The 17,494-nt window shown below is 30.0% G+C and overlaps 1 protein-coding gene across 1 annotated transcript; it reads right to left on the bottom strand.

The window, feature by feature from the left end:
- Positions 1–4,815: 4,815 nt before the first annotated feature.
- On the bottom strand, positions 4,816–16,641 carry LOC137933520 (uncharacterized). Its single transcript, XM_068777480.1, has 4 exons — positions 16,277–16,641; positions 8,671–8,803; positions 5,795–6,918; positions 4,816–4,956 (listed from the first exon to the last, which is right to left on the bottom strand). Exons 1-4 carry the CDS (start codon positions 16,544–16,546, stop codon positions 4,816–4,818), a joined length of 1,668 nt encoding a protein of 555 aa, XP_068633581.1. The 5' UTR covers positions 16,547–16,641.
- Between the last annotated feature and the right edge of the window lie 853 nt (positions 16,642–17,494).

Genomic DNA, 17,494 nt, shown 5'->3' with positions numbered 1-17,494 from the left:
ACTTGATTCAAAAAAATCAAAAAGATTATAAATAAGTAAATAAAAATTATAAATAAAGTTAATTAAAATTAATTAGAAAACAAATAACACACTACGGAAGCACTAAGGTATAAAGATAAGAATAAATAAAATGACCAAAATGATTATAAAGAAAGTTTAAGCACATTATACTAGTTTACTGCTCTTTTATCAGTATGATCTTAATTATATTTTCTGTTGAACTATGAAATTAATGTTCTCTACTACCTACTGGATGCATGTTTTATACATTTATACTGTCTACGCAATAAAAGTTTATTATACTATACGAAACTGTAAGGTAAACTATTCCTTATTAAAGAACAAATTCCAGTCGTTGACTTGACTATAGCTGTTCTAATTATGAGTTTAATACTATAAAACATCTCCTTCTCTACTAACTTTCAGTGCCTAAAGGGAATTGTTTTTCCAAAGATATGATATCTATACAGAAACGTCTCTGGCTTCGTTGGCAAGCTTACAGTCCCTCAACGAGCTATGAAATCGAATTTAGAATTAAAACAACCACAGACGAACGAAAGTAGCCAATTAAGCCTAGCGGATTGGCAAGCTAAAGTAACAATGGGCAAGTCACATATCACGCAGAACAGCCGCTGGCCGATAGGGCCTTAAAGTTCTGGAGTGAAGACCACGGATCAGCATGAGCAGCGTGGTTCGTCCATCCAGAAAGTTGAATAATGACCTTGATAAAGTCCTCGGTAAAAGCTGAAGAAAAGATGAGTCTAGCAGTAGACGTCTAGCGGCTGAAATGATGCTAATCGTTTGAAAAATTCAATGAAACATAAAAAATCACAACTTTTCATTAAAGAAATACTGTAAAAATATTTTATTAAACTATGACTATAAAGTCAACTTTTAAAATCAACCTCTTAGCCAGTAAATAGTGAACAATGCACGATGTATTACAATTACGATAATAAATTAAGCTCCTGCCAGCTGAGCCTGAACGTACATGGTAGTTACACGAATTTGCTTTTGAGAACGTGGGCGCGTACTCTCAAAATGTCAACTTGAATAAAAAGTTCTTTAAAGTTTCGTTACAACTTTAAGATGCTTTTCGTAAAAACTTTTTTTTAACTATATACTAAAACTTAAAATAAGTCTTAGAATGATTAATGAAATATTTTTCACGTATTTTTTTACATATTCTCACTGAAAGTAAACAAGTGTATTTGAGTCTTTTTATTATTATTTTCAATACATGGTCCAACAAATTTAACATAAAAAAGGATTTATCTTACAAAATCGAAAGATTGCAATTCAAAATAATCTAGTAACGAGTAGATGTTTTCTCAATAGAAACAATAAGCGTATCTTGAGCACCTTCCAAGGCAATGCCCGAACAAATTTCTCTACATAAAATGACAGGGAACGCTCGCTAAGATCTCAGGAACTCAGTCAAACGGAGAGTACAATTTATCAAGTCTGGCAAAGCATAGTCTTGAACCTTCAAATTCTAATAATAGAATCGCTTGTGAATACATTTACGGATTAATTTTAAATAATTAAATAGATGAAGATTTTATTGAAATTTTGAATTTGGAAACGTACAGTAATATACCATAAAAAATGGAAATGTTGGTGATAACTTCATATTAATAGCAAAGTATACACGTAAGCGCAAGCTGGCACGCTGAACGTGATACTCGCATTAGAAAAAGTCTTTATTAACTCTTGTTGTACGTGCTAACAGTTTTTATAAAGTACAATATAACAATATTAAGCAATTCAATATTGCCTATAGAATTATTTCTTTTTTGAAAGTTTATACAAAATAAATGTTTACGGGATTTTTAGACCGGAAATTAATCTTAGAAATGTTTACAAAAAAAAGTAAAAATTGGTTAAATAGAAAAATCATAAACCCCTTTCGGAAAATTTCATTCAGTATTTTGTATGTCGCTTACACAAGCGAGACATAAAATACACATATGAAGTACACATTTTGTGATCCAAAATATTTTGCACATAAAAAATTTTTTTACGTAGGAAAATATCAAAATAGATAATCAAAAATTGTGATAATAAAAATACTTATATTTATAAAGTGATTTAAGAATTAATATTGAATAACAGATTAGTTATACTATAAATTATACATATATATATATAAATAAATATATATATATATATATATATATATATATATATATATATTTACATATATACATTTGTATATATACATATACTTATATAAAAATATATAAGTATATATGTTTATTTTATATATTATAATTATTATATACATTTATTGACATATAGTACAAAAATTCATAACAAGTTGCTAGACATATGTATTTGTAATTTTATGTGTGTTTTTATTGTATAATCGCCTATCCACTGTTATTTATCAACGCCATTTTAATATACTTACATATGTTACAGTGAGCATATATAGTATCCGGCATTTATGTAAATACATATTTTGATTGATATATATATATATATATATACATATATATATCAATCTGTCGAAGCACGGTTCATATATAGCTGCTTGCCAATTTCCAGGGGATAGGAGCGTAGCAGCGTCCTCTGCATACCGTAATACCACACCGCGATCGCCAACCCTAGTCTTGTCAAGGTCTAGTCAAATTATATTTTATATATCGCATAAACTCTTACAAATTCGGTACCTACTTCATAACCAGAATATACAAATTGTATAAAATTACCGTATTTTACTAAACTACCACTTTTGCCAGTGAAAGCGGACGATGGCCTTAGAATGAAGTTAGGATGCTTAGGTTTATATACACCGTAAGGTAAGTAGTTTGGAGTTCACAATAAACCGGGAACCTCTGGCTTGTAAATCAACTATACAATTTACATGCAAAAGGCGAGACAGATAATAACGACCGCCATTGGAATAATAATACCAATGGCAAAATACTGTGGATTTATTTGCATATTGTAACTCTTAACCGGAGGTTGACTTCCGGCTTTAGTTTTATATACTTACATGCAATATGATAGTGTATGTGTTTATTTGCAAACGTCATAAGCATTATTAAAACAATATGTAAACGAAATTTTGCATGCTTAAAATAATTACCAAATATTTTTGATGAAAGTTTTCAAATAAACATAATGTGACACTGATAATTGAATATACAGGCTGATTGGCTATAGACATAAGCTAATTTATCAACTTTGAAGCTTTTAAATCCAGTGAAATCACTTCATACAGAAAGATTGAATCATTCTGTATAAAGTGATTTCGCTGAAATACGTTGTATTTTTTTATTTTTTTATTTGAGAAACGATTTTTATTACTTACGTTATTAATAATTTCTAATACTATTAATTTTTGAATAAGAATCACCCGTTTTAAGATTCTACATCTATAATCAATCCATCTTTAATATATTTAAATAATATCTGTATTTTTATTAGTCTCTGGTCGATTTTAATGCCGTAAGAATATTTCGAAATTACTCTTAGGATAGTTGGCATTACAGTTTTTGAAGAATTGCAATCTCATTCGTTGTTTATTCTTACCTAATTCGGTAATCAAAATATTATCTACCGACTCGCGCAAAGGCTCATGAGGACGCCTTCGAGCATTACTACTTTAATAAGGTCTAGGCTATTCACCCTCTGCGGTCTGACCAATCTAGCTAAAGGAATGATATTCCGCACAGAAAAGAAATAAAAATTCTATGGTGACAAAGATATTTACAATGAGTATTAACTAATAAAATATTTATTGTAATTAAAAACATTTTCAGTCTTTCAATTTCAACTTCTTTCTTTCAAACATAAGATAAAATAAATATTGCAGAGGCACTTTATACAGTTAATATCTCACGCAGCGAGTTTACGTCGGATTCATCTGAGATAGGCGCTTTACCAACAACATCCAGTTCTGGACCAGTCTGGGAACAGTTACACGGGTACACGACTTAGCTGCAGCTTCCGGGAACATTCTAACAGTATTTCTCGGTATATCTCCTCTTAAAAGCAATTCACTGAAATATATTAACATAAGTCGAGGCACGCGCATTTGCAACATCTTGGAAAACAACTCATTACTGTATACGGTGCATTAATTAAGGGATTAATAGAAATCAAACACGTACAATCATTACCTGCCGAGTATTCCATCGATTAGAATATACGGTATTCTAATCAGGTATGACTCGGGAAGAATAAGTATTTAGGATAATTCATTGAACAATAAAGAAGAAATTCGGTAAGAAAAAACATCGCATTTTAACCTCTTTTTGTATCTGTAGATCACAAAAACACGCAATAAAATTGCATTGGTTAATAAATCAAACAAAACGCGAATTTAAAAAAAAATCTCTAAAAAAATTGTAGCCTGTAAATGATCTTATTTCACATCTTTTTTATGTAAATGCATTTACAAACAGAGCCAAAAAAGTACCTGATCGGTGGAATATGAAGATGCTCATAAAATAATCTACGTTTAATGCTTAAGCGTATGGAAATTGTTAGCGAAATTTTAATGAGCTTCATATTACATAAAAAACTATAAATGATTCCGTTAACGTTTTGCATACAGATTTAAAATAAACAATAAATAATCATTTTTTTTAATTTTTTTTTAAATAATAAATCTTAACAGGTAAACTTTTTTATATATAATATTTTTTTCTCTTTGTTTTTAAAAAAAGAGTTATGTTATTCTTTACACATATAGCTTTCATTAATAAATAAAACAAATTTCATAACTTTATGACAAAAGAGAAAATTGTAGACGAACTATCACTTAAACTATAGTAAAAGGTAAAGAAAAAGCCGAAAATGATTTTACAATAATTTAATATCTTTGCATAGCGCTGCGATGAGAGCGTGAGTAAGCTGAGGATGCAATCGTAGCGCCGTGCGGTCGACTCTAGCCCGCTGCCCGTACCTCTCGCATTCGGCCACCATCGTTGTGTTGCACGATTCCTAGTAATACACATAATATAAATATTATAATTATAACAATTTTTTTTTTAAAGTTAAACCATGAGAAAGATTTTTAACCCTGACAAATTCCGGGTGACATTAATATCTGGCTTAAATATTTTTATAAAAGGATGTAGAATATCTTTAGTAATCAAACTCGCAGCTCGGTCTAGAACATCCTCACAAGGTAAACAAACGACTTGCTACGACCACCGGAGTACGATATCTACAGGGGTGATCTATTGTATAGCAGTCGACTTCCTACGGCTGAAATGATAACGATGAACTAAATTCTGCAGTTCACTCGTCAAACAACGTGTTTCATTGGATTGGAAGACTGCCAAACTTTTAAAACGAAACGGACTTCTGCCCCCCAGGAACCTTATTATAGGTTGCTTTTCAACACGTGTTTGGCATTACCGAATTGAGGATACCCGGCAGAGACGGATCACGGTTTGATCGTTTGTTATTATTGAATTATAAGATGACGTAGGTCTATTCTGTGTGCCATGAATCACGACATTTCATGTGCGTCCAAGATATATCTATCTTCATTTTGCACTCATCAACTTAAGAAATTAGAAGGCATAACTCATTAATTCAGTGATTTTCCTTGTTATTACGTTATTAATTGAAACTCTAAAATAATTTTACGAAAAAACATTAGACTCCGATTCCGGAAAAACTCAAATCGGTAATTTAAAAGATTTTTTTACTATTTTAGATAAACAATATAACTAACATAGAAAGTTATAGAACATAATACAGAAATTATTAAAGGTATTCAAATTAAGCGAAAATAATAGAAAAAAAATTAAACTTAACAAATGTTTTATACCTTGTAATGGTTGAGTTGAACTTCACTAAACGGCGCCGACCATCCGGCAAAGCCTCTTGCCCCTAGATTAGCTAAGGGGTAATGATTAAATGCCGTCAATACTTTTTTAGTCAGCATCATGCTCTTACTGTAATATCCGATTGGGCTTACTAACGCTGAACGAATTATATGCTTCGATAGTTTTGGAACAGGTATTTCTTTATCACATTTGTTTTTATGGTTATCTATATTTACCTTACCTAGATTATCTAAATCAGTCATTTCAAATATTCTTAAGTTATGAGCATCATCTAATTCTATTGTTTTTGCATCTTCGTCTGTCACTTTGATTCGGACATCATCTCGTTTGACGTATACTTTACTTTTGATCAAACCGCTTTTCGTAAATTTATAGCTATGAACTCCTTGCATGAAATCAAAAAAGAAAACATTTTGAATCAAAATGGCTGAATACTCTTCAGGATCCCAGCCGTATTTTCTTAGACGTTGCAATAACTCTGACAAATTAAAAGCTATTTTTGGTAGTAATATTTCATCTACATCTAACGGTATAATATACTCTGATTCAGCTAAATTTCTATACAAGCAATCATTATAAGTTATTAAGTGGTCTCTTCTTCGCTGCCACAATGATCTCTTTTCTTTATTTTTTATAGGAACATGAAATAATCTTGTGTAGCCTTGACTATTGTAATTCATTAGAAGATTTTCAGTCTTTTTGCTTATTTCATCGACATACACGTCTACAAGATCAACTCCGAGTATCTTATTAGTTTCGAACCATTCTAATAAATTATCCGCGATGTTATAGTTAAAATTCATATCTTTAACACATATTGTAAACTTACGTTTGTATTTAATAATTCCATTTGTTGGATTTAGTACAAACGCATTCGACGGATCATCACAGGGTTCTTTGACAACAGACACTACAGAAATTTCATTTAAACTGTCTATTAAAGGGCACGATAATAATAATGGAGTCTCGACTTCGTTTGAATTAGCGTCCCATTCATGCCACCACATTTCTAAAGGTTTCGCTGCAACAACTTCAATAGATTCTTCACTTGGATTACGTGGACGTGTTTGACAAAATAATGGTTCTTCTAAAGAAATTTTTCGCCCTGCAAAGAAAAATATTACTAAAACATAAATACTATATAATCAATGCTAAATATTAACCCATTAAATTGGTCCTATTTGCAAAATAATTAATCTTACTAAAAGCTTTTAATAAAAGCTACGATTACACAATAATTTAAAAATGAATCGTAGCTGTGACAATTTTGTTTTTCAATTGTGAAAGTGTTACTTGAAACTTAATTGATCAATCGCAATAAGCTATGCCTGTTGTATAGTGTGAATTGGTTTTTGTTCGTTTGTGTCGTGATGTTTTGTTATTATTTATTATAATATAGGATATAAAGAAAATCAAAATAGTTATAACTATTTTTATAACTAAAAATTATTTTTTTACCTATTATATTTAGTAAAAAAGTAATAATAATCTAAAATGTAGAAATTAACTATTGCAATATCTTTCAAAATTACGACTATCCAATTTACCACAACTGCCATAAACGCATACTCAACATTTATTATGAAAACAAGTCGAATAAAGTTTTCTTTCTTATTAACAAGCTTTTATTTACTGTTAATGCTCATTGTCACAATAATAACCGAGACTAAGCCGACATGCCTGGAGTACGTATAATAAAAAAACGGAAATGCTTGAGGCGGCACGTGCTCTAACTTAAACATGACTTTATCAGCAATTACATCTGTACAAAAACACTGTCGGCATTATTTAAACTTATGATTGCATTTCAGTTAATAAATTTACATTATTATGACTTAAGAACACAAAAATTTAACATATTTATACCGTGCCGAATAACCATAAAGAATAGTAATTAAAATTTTATGTTATGTTACTTTTTGCCTGTAATAATTAACATAAGAAATTGAAAAATACAAATTGTTAAATTTAACGTTTAAAAAATCTTAGTAATAGGCAAAAAGTAGAAGGTGGCAGATGACTCTGAGATTGTTTTAATGCCATTATAGTGTTTGTGTAACATTTTACACTTGATTGACAAAAATTAATTCTCAAAATTAACTAAGTTCAAATGTTACCATAAGGAAATTAGCGATTTGTAAAATGAAAATAACTTTACTCGGAAGAATTTATAAACGTGGATAGTTTTATAGTTGCATATTTTCCGCAATCCGTATAGACATGTATATTTACGTGTAAAAATATATGAATGTGTATAAATAAAAAAGAATGTAAATAAAATACGCGTGATATATATATATTTATGCATATATATATATATATATATATGCAGACCGAGAGGTAATGTCATTTCTGTTGATATAAATATTTTACAGACAAAACCTATTGATTTTTATCGCTCTGGCATTAAAAATTTGTATACTAAAAGGCAAAAGGTTGTTGATACCGAAGGTTATTAGGTTATTGTTAATTAGAAATAAAAACTTAATAAAAATGTGGTCGTGTGAATTTAACTTAAAAAATAGCATTACTTACCGGTCCCCCTAATATATAAAACATAATAACAGTCCACGAATTATATTATAATTTCGACTCCGTTGTTAAGATCAAAATATGGTACTGGTACAATAAAAATAATTATAAGCAATCTATTTTTGCCCTTACTACATCTTAATAACAGCAATGAGTTACAGGTATAATTTTAGCAAAAAAAGACTTAATTAAAATAAAAGAAATATGATTTTTTAAACTTTGAAGGTAATAACAATAATTCATTTATATAAATATAATATTTAATACAAAGCGTTATTGCGTAAATATTGTTATGTTTTTTAAAGTCCTGTTGTTTTCTACTTACCATGAAAAATGGCAAGAATGCGCACGTAGCGTTGTGGAGTTCTTTCGTCATAGTAAGCAGCATATAACGACACAGAAGTTCCCTTGACCCGCTGCCAGGTGTCAGTGTAAGCGCTGGGAGACCAGGTACGATTCTGTAAATGTCAAAACTTTTGATAGTTTACAAATTTTACTCGTTAAGAAAAATAATTTGTTTGATTCAATGTGATGTTTAAAATACTGGATGCTACAGTTATATCTGCCCTTAATTTACAAAGTCAAGTCCTTCTTACAAATCTTTATTAGTTTATTCTTTTTTTCCCTATCCGAGTAATTTTATTCGGTAATAAACTTTTTCACCAAATTATAAATTCAGCAAAACTATCAAAATTCTAAAAAGTTCGCCATCTCTTCGCGGAAAACTCATTATAACCTTGCTCTAATTGTATTAAATATATGTATATGTGTTATTTATGTATATATATTATTTATCATAAATTCGAACTATCTTCATTCAAGAAAGCGTTTGCTGGCACTTTTCAATTGTCGATTATTTTAATATTATAAGTAGTAAACCACCATAAGCTCGGTATCCTAGTTTGCTAAAAAGAACCGGCAATAAAGTCAACAGTCGCTCTTTTTTTTAAAAAAAGGTTATTATGTTTGGTGAATACAATAATTGTATTGTATTCATCAAACATTGTTACTTTTTATGTTAAGTTGATTAACTTTTAAAAATCTCTTATCTTGAATTCTGTAATAAAAGTAATTTAATAATATACTATTATATTTTCCTTTGTATATTCTATTTCTTGTATATGTATTCCTATTATATATATGTTGTGGAACTTTATTACATATGTAAGTGGACAACAACAGTGATAACACTTAGATCCATGACGGATTTGTTAACTTTTTTAAAAGAAAATTTAAGCCTAACTAATTTATTTTTACTTCTTTTATTTATTATGTATCCATTTCTTAAATAAGTATTTCAATTTAGCGCCAAAATTATGTTTTATTAAATAATGAGAAGCAATAAATAAGCAAAAACCATAGAATATCAATTTTTTTAAAAACATCTTCTAAGGATCTTTTATGTTATAAATATCCCAAATAGCTCTTTTTGGTGAAATAAATAAAGAATTAATTTCTGAGGCACTGCCCTATAAATAAATACCGTGAGACAAAATATTGTGAAAATAACTTAAACGAATCGAACCGTATTAACGGCCGTATAAACTAGTACATTTTGTTTTATTGTATGATTTTTCCATCACTACACTGTAGATTAACGACGAGACCACCTACAAGGTATTAAATTGGTCATTACACAATATGTAAACAGAGTAAATAAATAAATAACGTACACCTTTATTCAATTCCGGTACTCAGTCCGTAATACTGTGTATTAAAAAATTGAATAACTTTCCCATATCCCCATATTTACATATAATAAGAAAGAAGATTACAAAAGTATAAAAAATGAAGGTGCATGACGAATGGCTGTGACCGATCGTTACATTACTAAGGACACTATCATTACGATTATCAGAATACTTGCGGTTGTGAGCAGTTTTTCATGAACACTGGTTTGTACGACTACGTGACTTAAAATAGCAGCAGGGGTTCGGCGGTTCGGATAAAGTAACAAAGGAATAAATTTATTTCATTATATTTCACTGACAAAAAGTAATTTTATATGGACTTTACTCAAAATTATTTACTACTATTTTTAGACATTAGATATTTTAGTTTAGAGTTTCCCAAAGTTTAGCCCACGTCCACACAATTCGAATTTTAATGCAATGCTAGATTTCGGCGCCAAAATTATCTTTAAAAGCAAATTCTTAAATAATTCTTCTCGACTGCATGCATGGCTTTGTGTAAAAACAGAAATCAAATACCCAAATTAAACCAAATGTACCAGAAAACAATTGCTACCGTTTATGTTTAGAAAAATTTGGATTTAGTGCAGGAAATAAATTGGTGACAAAAAAAAAGTAATCGGTTAACGAGATAAAATAAAAATTCTCTGTGCAGCAAGCATCAAGTGCAATGTACAAAATTAAAATAATAAATTAATATGTATTTTTTTAATTATGGGGAATTTAAATTTAGTTATTAATTAGGTAGAATCATTATATACTTTAAAAATTATTTTTTTATGTTTCGTTAACAATTTCCTAATGATTTCTTCCTTAAAACTATTATTTATGTTTCTTAAATGAACAATCATATCTTTTAATTTTTAAGAGCATAAGAATCTTAGAAACGCTAAGGTGGGCATAGCACAAAAAACGTTGGGAAATACTACGTTATTCACAAAAACGTGTAAAAAATCATGCACATGTATACTTTTTACACGATTTTCTTGTTTGGGATTGCATTCCAAATTTTACAACATCCTGTACGGTGAAAAACTCTTATCGTTTTCCTAAAATATATTTATTATTTAAGTAATAATTTTTAAACATATTATTCTGCTTCTTCTTATACATAGCCTTGCAATGAGTATCTATTGGCTGATAGGAATGAATGAACATAAAACGATGTGAAATTTTATTGCCTAAAATTTCTCTTAATGGAAAGCCGAGCACAGTATGACCTTTTTTAGTAATAAAAAGTTATCTATAATATAAATTAACCTGAAAATTTCATAACTTTATGTCATAAAAACTTTTAGTTACTTTTACTTACTTACTGTTATTTTTTTTTAATATTTATTATTTCCTACGAACACATAAATTTAACACAATACTTAATTGTGATAAATTGTGCTACAAATTTAAATCCAAAGAGGTAAAGAAAAACGATAACAAATTTCGTTTGGTTTTGCCCCGCAAAGTGAAGAATCCATGAAGCAGACCAAGTCGCTAACAACTCTAAGGGCATTAACCGACCGACGAATTAGTAATTTATGGTATAGGGTTACGGTATTCCCCTAATTGTAGATCGATGCTGTGTAGACAAATTTTTGTAGAGCTGTTTATAAATTTGAATAAAAAAAAATTGGAGTTTGTCCTGGAACAATAAATTCGTTTAACTCAGTGTATTTATTCTTGTAGGCGAACTGCATAATTTTAAAAGCGCGTGAAAAATATTTCAGTACGTTTAAAAAAATAATTAGTTTATAACTTTTTTTTTGTATCTGCGAGGGCTTCTTGTAATAACAGCTTATCCAGTTCGGTAATTTTTTCTTTCTTATTTGCGTTCCTATGGTAAAAAATAAGTAATCATTTTTAAATATTATAATATCGAATAAATAAAATGATAACTTTTTATTATTCTTTAGAATGGAGTAGGAGACCACATTTAGTCACTAGGCAGTTAATCACACATTACACTAATAATTATTCCGCTGTCATAAGCTTTAGCGAGCTTTTTATTACCTTCGAATGAGTTATGTGCCAAGCCTTTACAACATGCTCCTAAATCTTATGCCTTTTCGCTCTGCACTTTGACCAATATGTGTCACTTCACTAATTTTGAAGCTGCCTCGGCATTCTTTGAACCAGAACACAGTAATATTTACGCATTCTCGTTAAATTAGGCACCGTGAAGAATCTATCTACATATGTATATGTCTGAAGATGTATCTATATACTGACTCATTACGACTTCTCTAGAACCGTATAGGTTGAGAGACTTGAAATCGGGTAACAATGTTTCTTGTATCGAGTAAAGGTCAGTTTAGATCAAATTCTACGAAATTCCACCGGCAAAGAGTCGGGAGGGTTTAAATTTAGCTCGCGAGTCCGACTAAAGAAGCTAGCATGTCAAAAAACATCCCTCCACAAGTACAATCTGCACAGATTGGTCTGCTGAGAATTTTATCGATCGTTCAAACGACGTCATACTTTACTGGGCCTTGTGAATTGAAGGACTAACTATTTTATTTATAGCTATATAAAATATATTATTTTTACCACAAATAAGAACTTAGCTTTATAGCTACAATATCGAGGGACGTAGGCTTGATGAAATGCTATTATAAAATGTGATAAACCCCAATTACTGAGATACTTCTCCTAGTAATATCGTTATAAAATTTAATTGCTCCAATTGACAATATTCTCTCGAAATAATTTCCAAAGGGATGACTTTATATTTACACTTTTATGACATTTAATTGGGGCCTTCGTAAATTAGCTTGTGTAAATTCTTTGATGACGGACATCAGTCTTCTAATTAATAAAATGTGGAGTAATAAAACATTCATCTTAATAAAAATAATTAATTTTGTTCATTTTCTGTTTAAAATTATTTGTTTATCTTTTTTTATTATTTTCACCGTAACAATTTGTACGTTCTAAATTCAAAGTTAAATTTTTTTAAATATACGATATACGAGTAAATCAGTTAGTTACCCACCTTTTATTTTAAGACGTCAAATTTTCGTAAATATTTGTTGTGGTATCTAAAGTATTTACGTTTAAATTTTACCAACGCGCGTATGATATAAATACCATTACTATAGTTTATTTTTACCTACTACGTTTATTTATAATTCCATTGTGTGAAAGAAATATAAAATTGAAACTATTAAAATTTATCTAAGTTTACATTTTTTTTTTACAAGTATTATCTTATATAGTTCTTAAGTTATAAAAAAGTTATTCAAGTGCAGTGTAATATAAAACATATAATGTGTACTTGTGTACTGTAATGTGTACTTTTTTCAACTAATAATTGGTTCGAAGGGCCGATGGTTCTCTGAGCATAATATATTACATCGGAACAATAAAATGAACTTCGTGAGTGAACATGAGTCTGAGATTTACAACGTGTCTTATGAAAACAGTTTTCAAAATCTTTCCATAGTTTTTTTGAAATTTGCCCTTGAAAAAGTCAGTTTGTTTTATTATTTATCTGCCTCATTCTACGCCCGTCCAAATATCCATTTTAGTTGTTAATTTTTAAAATTATCATCTATCCGGGGTAAAAGCATTTTGACCATGTAGCTCATAAGTTTGTATTTCTAATTTTCGACTTTATTGCAATTGATCACTAAACCCTTGTTTTTAAATAATATTAAGTAATTTATGGTTTGTACGCCTAGTAACTTTTTCGAATTTCGGATATCAAATTTGTACATTTCAAAATCATAACTACTGATGCGAAATCCAGTTTAAAAAATTTTAATTATTATTTTTTAAATACGTATTTTTATATATACTACAGTTTATGGTTCATAAAACAACTTTACTATCTATTTTCATTAAAAGCACTTTAATACGCTTATTATGAAAAAATATTAGTGATATATCTCTTTGGTAGAAACAAAACTGTCGTAAGCGTCGACTTAAAGGTCGTCAAAAGACGCATGGTCATGCCGCTTCCAGCAGGTTCTATAGAAGAAAAATAGGGGGAGGGCTTATGTCCAGATGTGGGTATCCTACGTTTTTAACGGTGATGATTTGGACAAATGTCAAATATAACAAACGAAATTTATGGTGTGAAATAGGAAGAGAGAGAACCGTGTAAGATATTTTTTCTTAAATTTTATTGTCTTTATCTATAAAAAGCAATTCAGTTCTTTTTAGTTCTTTAAATTCATATTTTTTGTTACCCCTATGGTAGAGCGTTAAATATTTTTACATTAAAACTTAATCTATAGATTCACTGTTCCTTTTTCTAATTTACAACTTTAATGCAGACATGAAACCAATTTTGTTTACAAAGTCATCCCCGATAAGGCCGTAAAGTGTAATGACTATAATAAAATGTAATAACACGTAAGGAAAATACGTTCCTTTATTTCACACGCGCCAAATATAACACTTAGGGGCTTATAATTCTATTCCATCGTAGTAATCATATATAATCAAATCACGGAATAATCTTAACATCGTAACAGCGGCGTTCGAGCTGTCAATTTACTTTTACGGGGTTAATGTTCACGTAAATCGTTTTTTCTCACGTTAATACATGCATACTTTACGTGTTTTATTAAGTTTTCAATAATGCAAAGGTATACAAAACATTAAAAATCTTCTACAAGTTTACTAACTTTAATAACAGATTTTTATAACATTTTTATTTAAATTAAGTACGACTAAATATTTTCCTTCGTAAAACTGTAAGCAAAACATAAGGTCTTACGAATATAAACCGGAAGGAAAAATTTTAAACCTAACGTTTATGAGTAAGAAATCTTTGATTTTTATGATGGAACTTTAAGTTCTCAAAGCAAACCTTACATTTCCATATTATTTCCCTGGAAAATATTTAAATCCTTAACCAATATTCTTCATGTAATACAGTTTCATTAAACTATCTGTGCAGGAAATATTGCAAAATTCCATCATAAACAACGATATACGTCGGACATCAGACTAATCTAACGTCTTTTTGCAGTGCTTATAGTAATGAATGCCTTCATGAAACATGTAATATAGCAGGCTACATAGCTAAACTTAAATAACTAAATTTAAATATTTTGTTTTGTTGCATTCACAAGTTTTATAATATTAAAGACAGTAATATTAAGTTCATTTACCAGCTACCTTTGTATTTACAGACACGTGAAGACTAAAAATTTAACTAACCGCTGTTTCAGGTTGCCTCAAGAGAGACGTATTAAAGCTTTAATAATCATGCGCTTATGATGATATATATATATATATATATATATATATGTGTGTGTGTGTGTGTGTGTGTGTGTGTGTGTGTGTGTGTGTGTGTGTGTGTGTGTGTGTGTGTGTGTGTGTGTGTGTGTGTGTGTGTGTGTGTGTGTGTGTGTGTGTGTGTTAATGAACCTTTAATAGAATTGTTAATAGATGAGATCCGTTGCATTGTAAGATATTCTATAAGCTATTCTATATTCTATAAGATATTCTATATTCTATATAGCGGTAAACAAGACCTTTAATGAGTAGGAACAGGAAGTAGAGACCTAAGGTAACAGTAACAATAGATCATATTTTCTCAAGATGTATTCAGACCTCCGCTTCTCCAATTTGAATATCGCGGTAACAAAATTGCATTCTCACGAACTCAATAATGGATAAAAAAAAAATTTAAAATTACTTGTTTCTGTTAGTCAAGGTCATAAGGAGACTAAATATTAAACCAATGTCTAATATAACACCTTTAATAATATTAAATTTAAGTATTTAATGTAAATAATAATATAGATTTATCGATTAGTCCCAGTATTGTCTTTAAGACAATTTTCGACACATATATTCTTTAATAAATCAAAACTTAAATTTATTTTACGAATATTCACCTCATTTGTAATAAGCATATGATGATATTCTCATAAGATCTTACGTGAATAATAAAATAATTAATAAAAACTCTCCATAAAAAAAGTTTAAGTTCTAATTTATTATATTTTCTAAAAAATAATTAGTCCTAACCATTTTAGTCACCCCTTACAAATAAACAATAAATATAACTCAATATAAAAATACGCAAATGAACTATGCTCTAATATGTTTATTATTCACTTAATTATTTGATTTTCTCTTTATTGTAAAACAACACAGGATCTAAAATAAATCAAACGGAACAGGCAAAATATGAGGTACATAAAGCGGTCTCAACGCAAATGTTAATTTAGCCAAAAATCATTCAGAACATTAATTCAAATTAAAACAGAATATACGAATCGCACTTACAAAATATGGTATTTTCGGAAAGGCTGGCAGACGGTTACATGCTACGGGCGAGGGCCGGTCCATCTCAGCCTGCTTTTCTTCGGAATATGCGACAATAGTTCTCATAGTCGGCAACCCTTGAGCCTCGCGCCCGCTGGCACCCCCACGTCTTTCAACCCATCGGACTCCTGCATGCCACTCGTTTATACTCGCTATCCAGCTAACGCAGAAAACAGATATCCCGGCTAGTAAAAATTTAATCACACGGATATATTTTCGGGAGGCGCGCATTTTTGTAATTCATTACATAATTTTTGTAATTTTAAATACCGTTCGAGCTAAAGTCGGCGCGTTGCGCTGAAGCGCAATGCGCATGCGCTCCCAGCGCGATTCCACAGCGGACTGTACCGTATCAGCTGGTCGCGTATCAACATTACGTCCCTCCCGGTTCTAAACGCCTATGAAGGAGGAAATATACCTCCTCGTACCTGGTTGCTTATGCAATCTCTCTTACTATGCACTAATAGCCAAATTCTATTAGAAAACACTTCAGTAGATATAAAAAAATTGAACGTATATGTGACAAAACTCGTAAGAACAATCATGAACTAAATATACGACTCTCCTACAAAAGTGTACATGTATAATTATGCGTTTGTATTTCTTGTAATTTTACTGACTAAGGCGTACACCATCTGTCTAGCAAGAGACCTACCGCAATTAAAGTCGCCAGAAATGATTGATGACTTACAAATTATATTAATTAACCAGCATAACATGCTGTAGGAGCCTCATTAAGCCTTCGTGAGCACGAATACCTGTTTAACACAAGCATGAGACTAAAAGTGACATTTTGACGACATTTTATAAATAATGATTTACTTTTACTAACCTTAATAAATGTTATGAATAAAGGTTAATTACCATAATAATATAGGAAGGGAGGCCTATATCCAACAATTGGCGTCTTATGGCTGAAGTGATGATGATGGTGATAATGATGATGGTCTGTATCAGCGGTGAGCAATCTTTTCCATCAAACAGACCAATTAAGATTTTAAATTGTTTGGCGGGTCGCACATAAGGTGTACTTATTAATAATATACAAAACAATATTTGGAATAAATATTAGAATAAAAAAATGTGAAATATAAAAAAGTATAGTTTTCTTATTCAAATTCGATACAAATAAATCGTGCAGACGCGTCGCGTTCGTATTACATGTTTGAACAAGTCGCT

The sequence above is a fragment of the Battus philenor genome, unplaced genomic scaffold (genome assembly GCF_028537555.1).
Source record: "Battus philenor isolate CCGP_79_NKW_IND1 unplaced genomic scaffold, ilBatPhil1.0.hap1 SCAF_13, whole genome shotgun sequence".
In the NCBI taxonomy this organism is placed as follows: Eukaryota; Metazoa; Arthropoda; class Insecta; order Lepidoptera; family Papilionidae; genus Battus; species Battus philenor.
The sequence above is the reverse complement of the archived record's forward strand: the minus strand, read 5'-3'. Positions and strand labels throughout refer to the sequence as shown.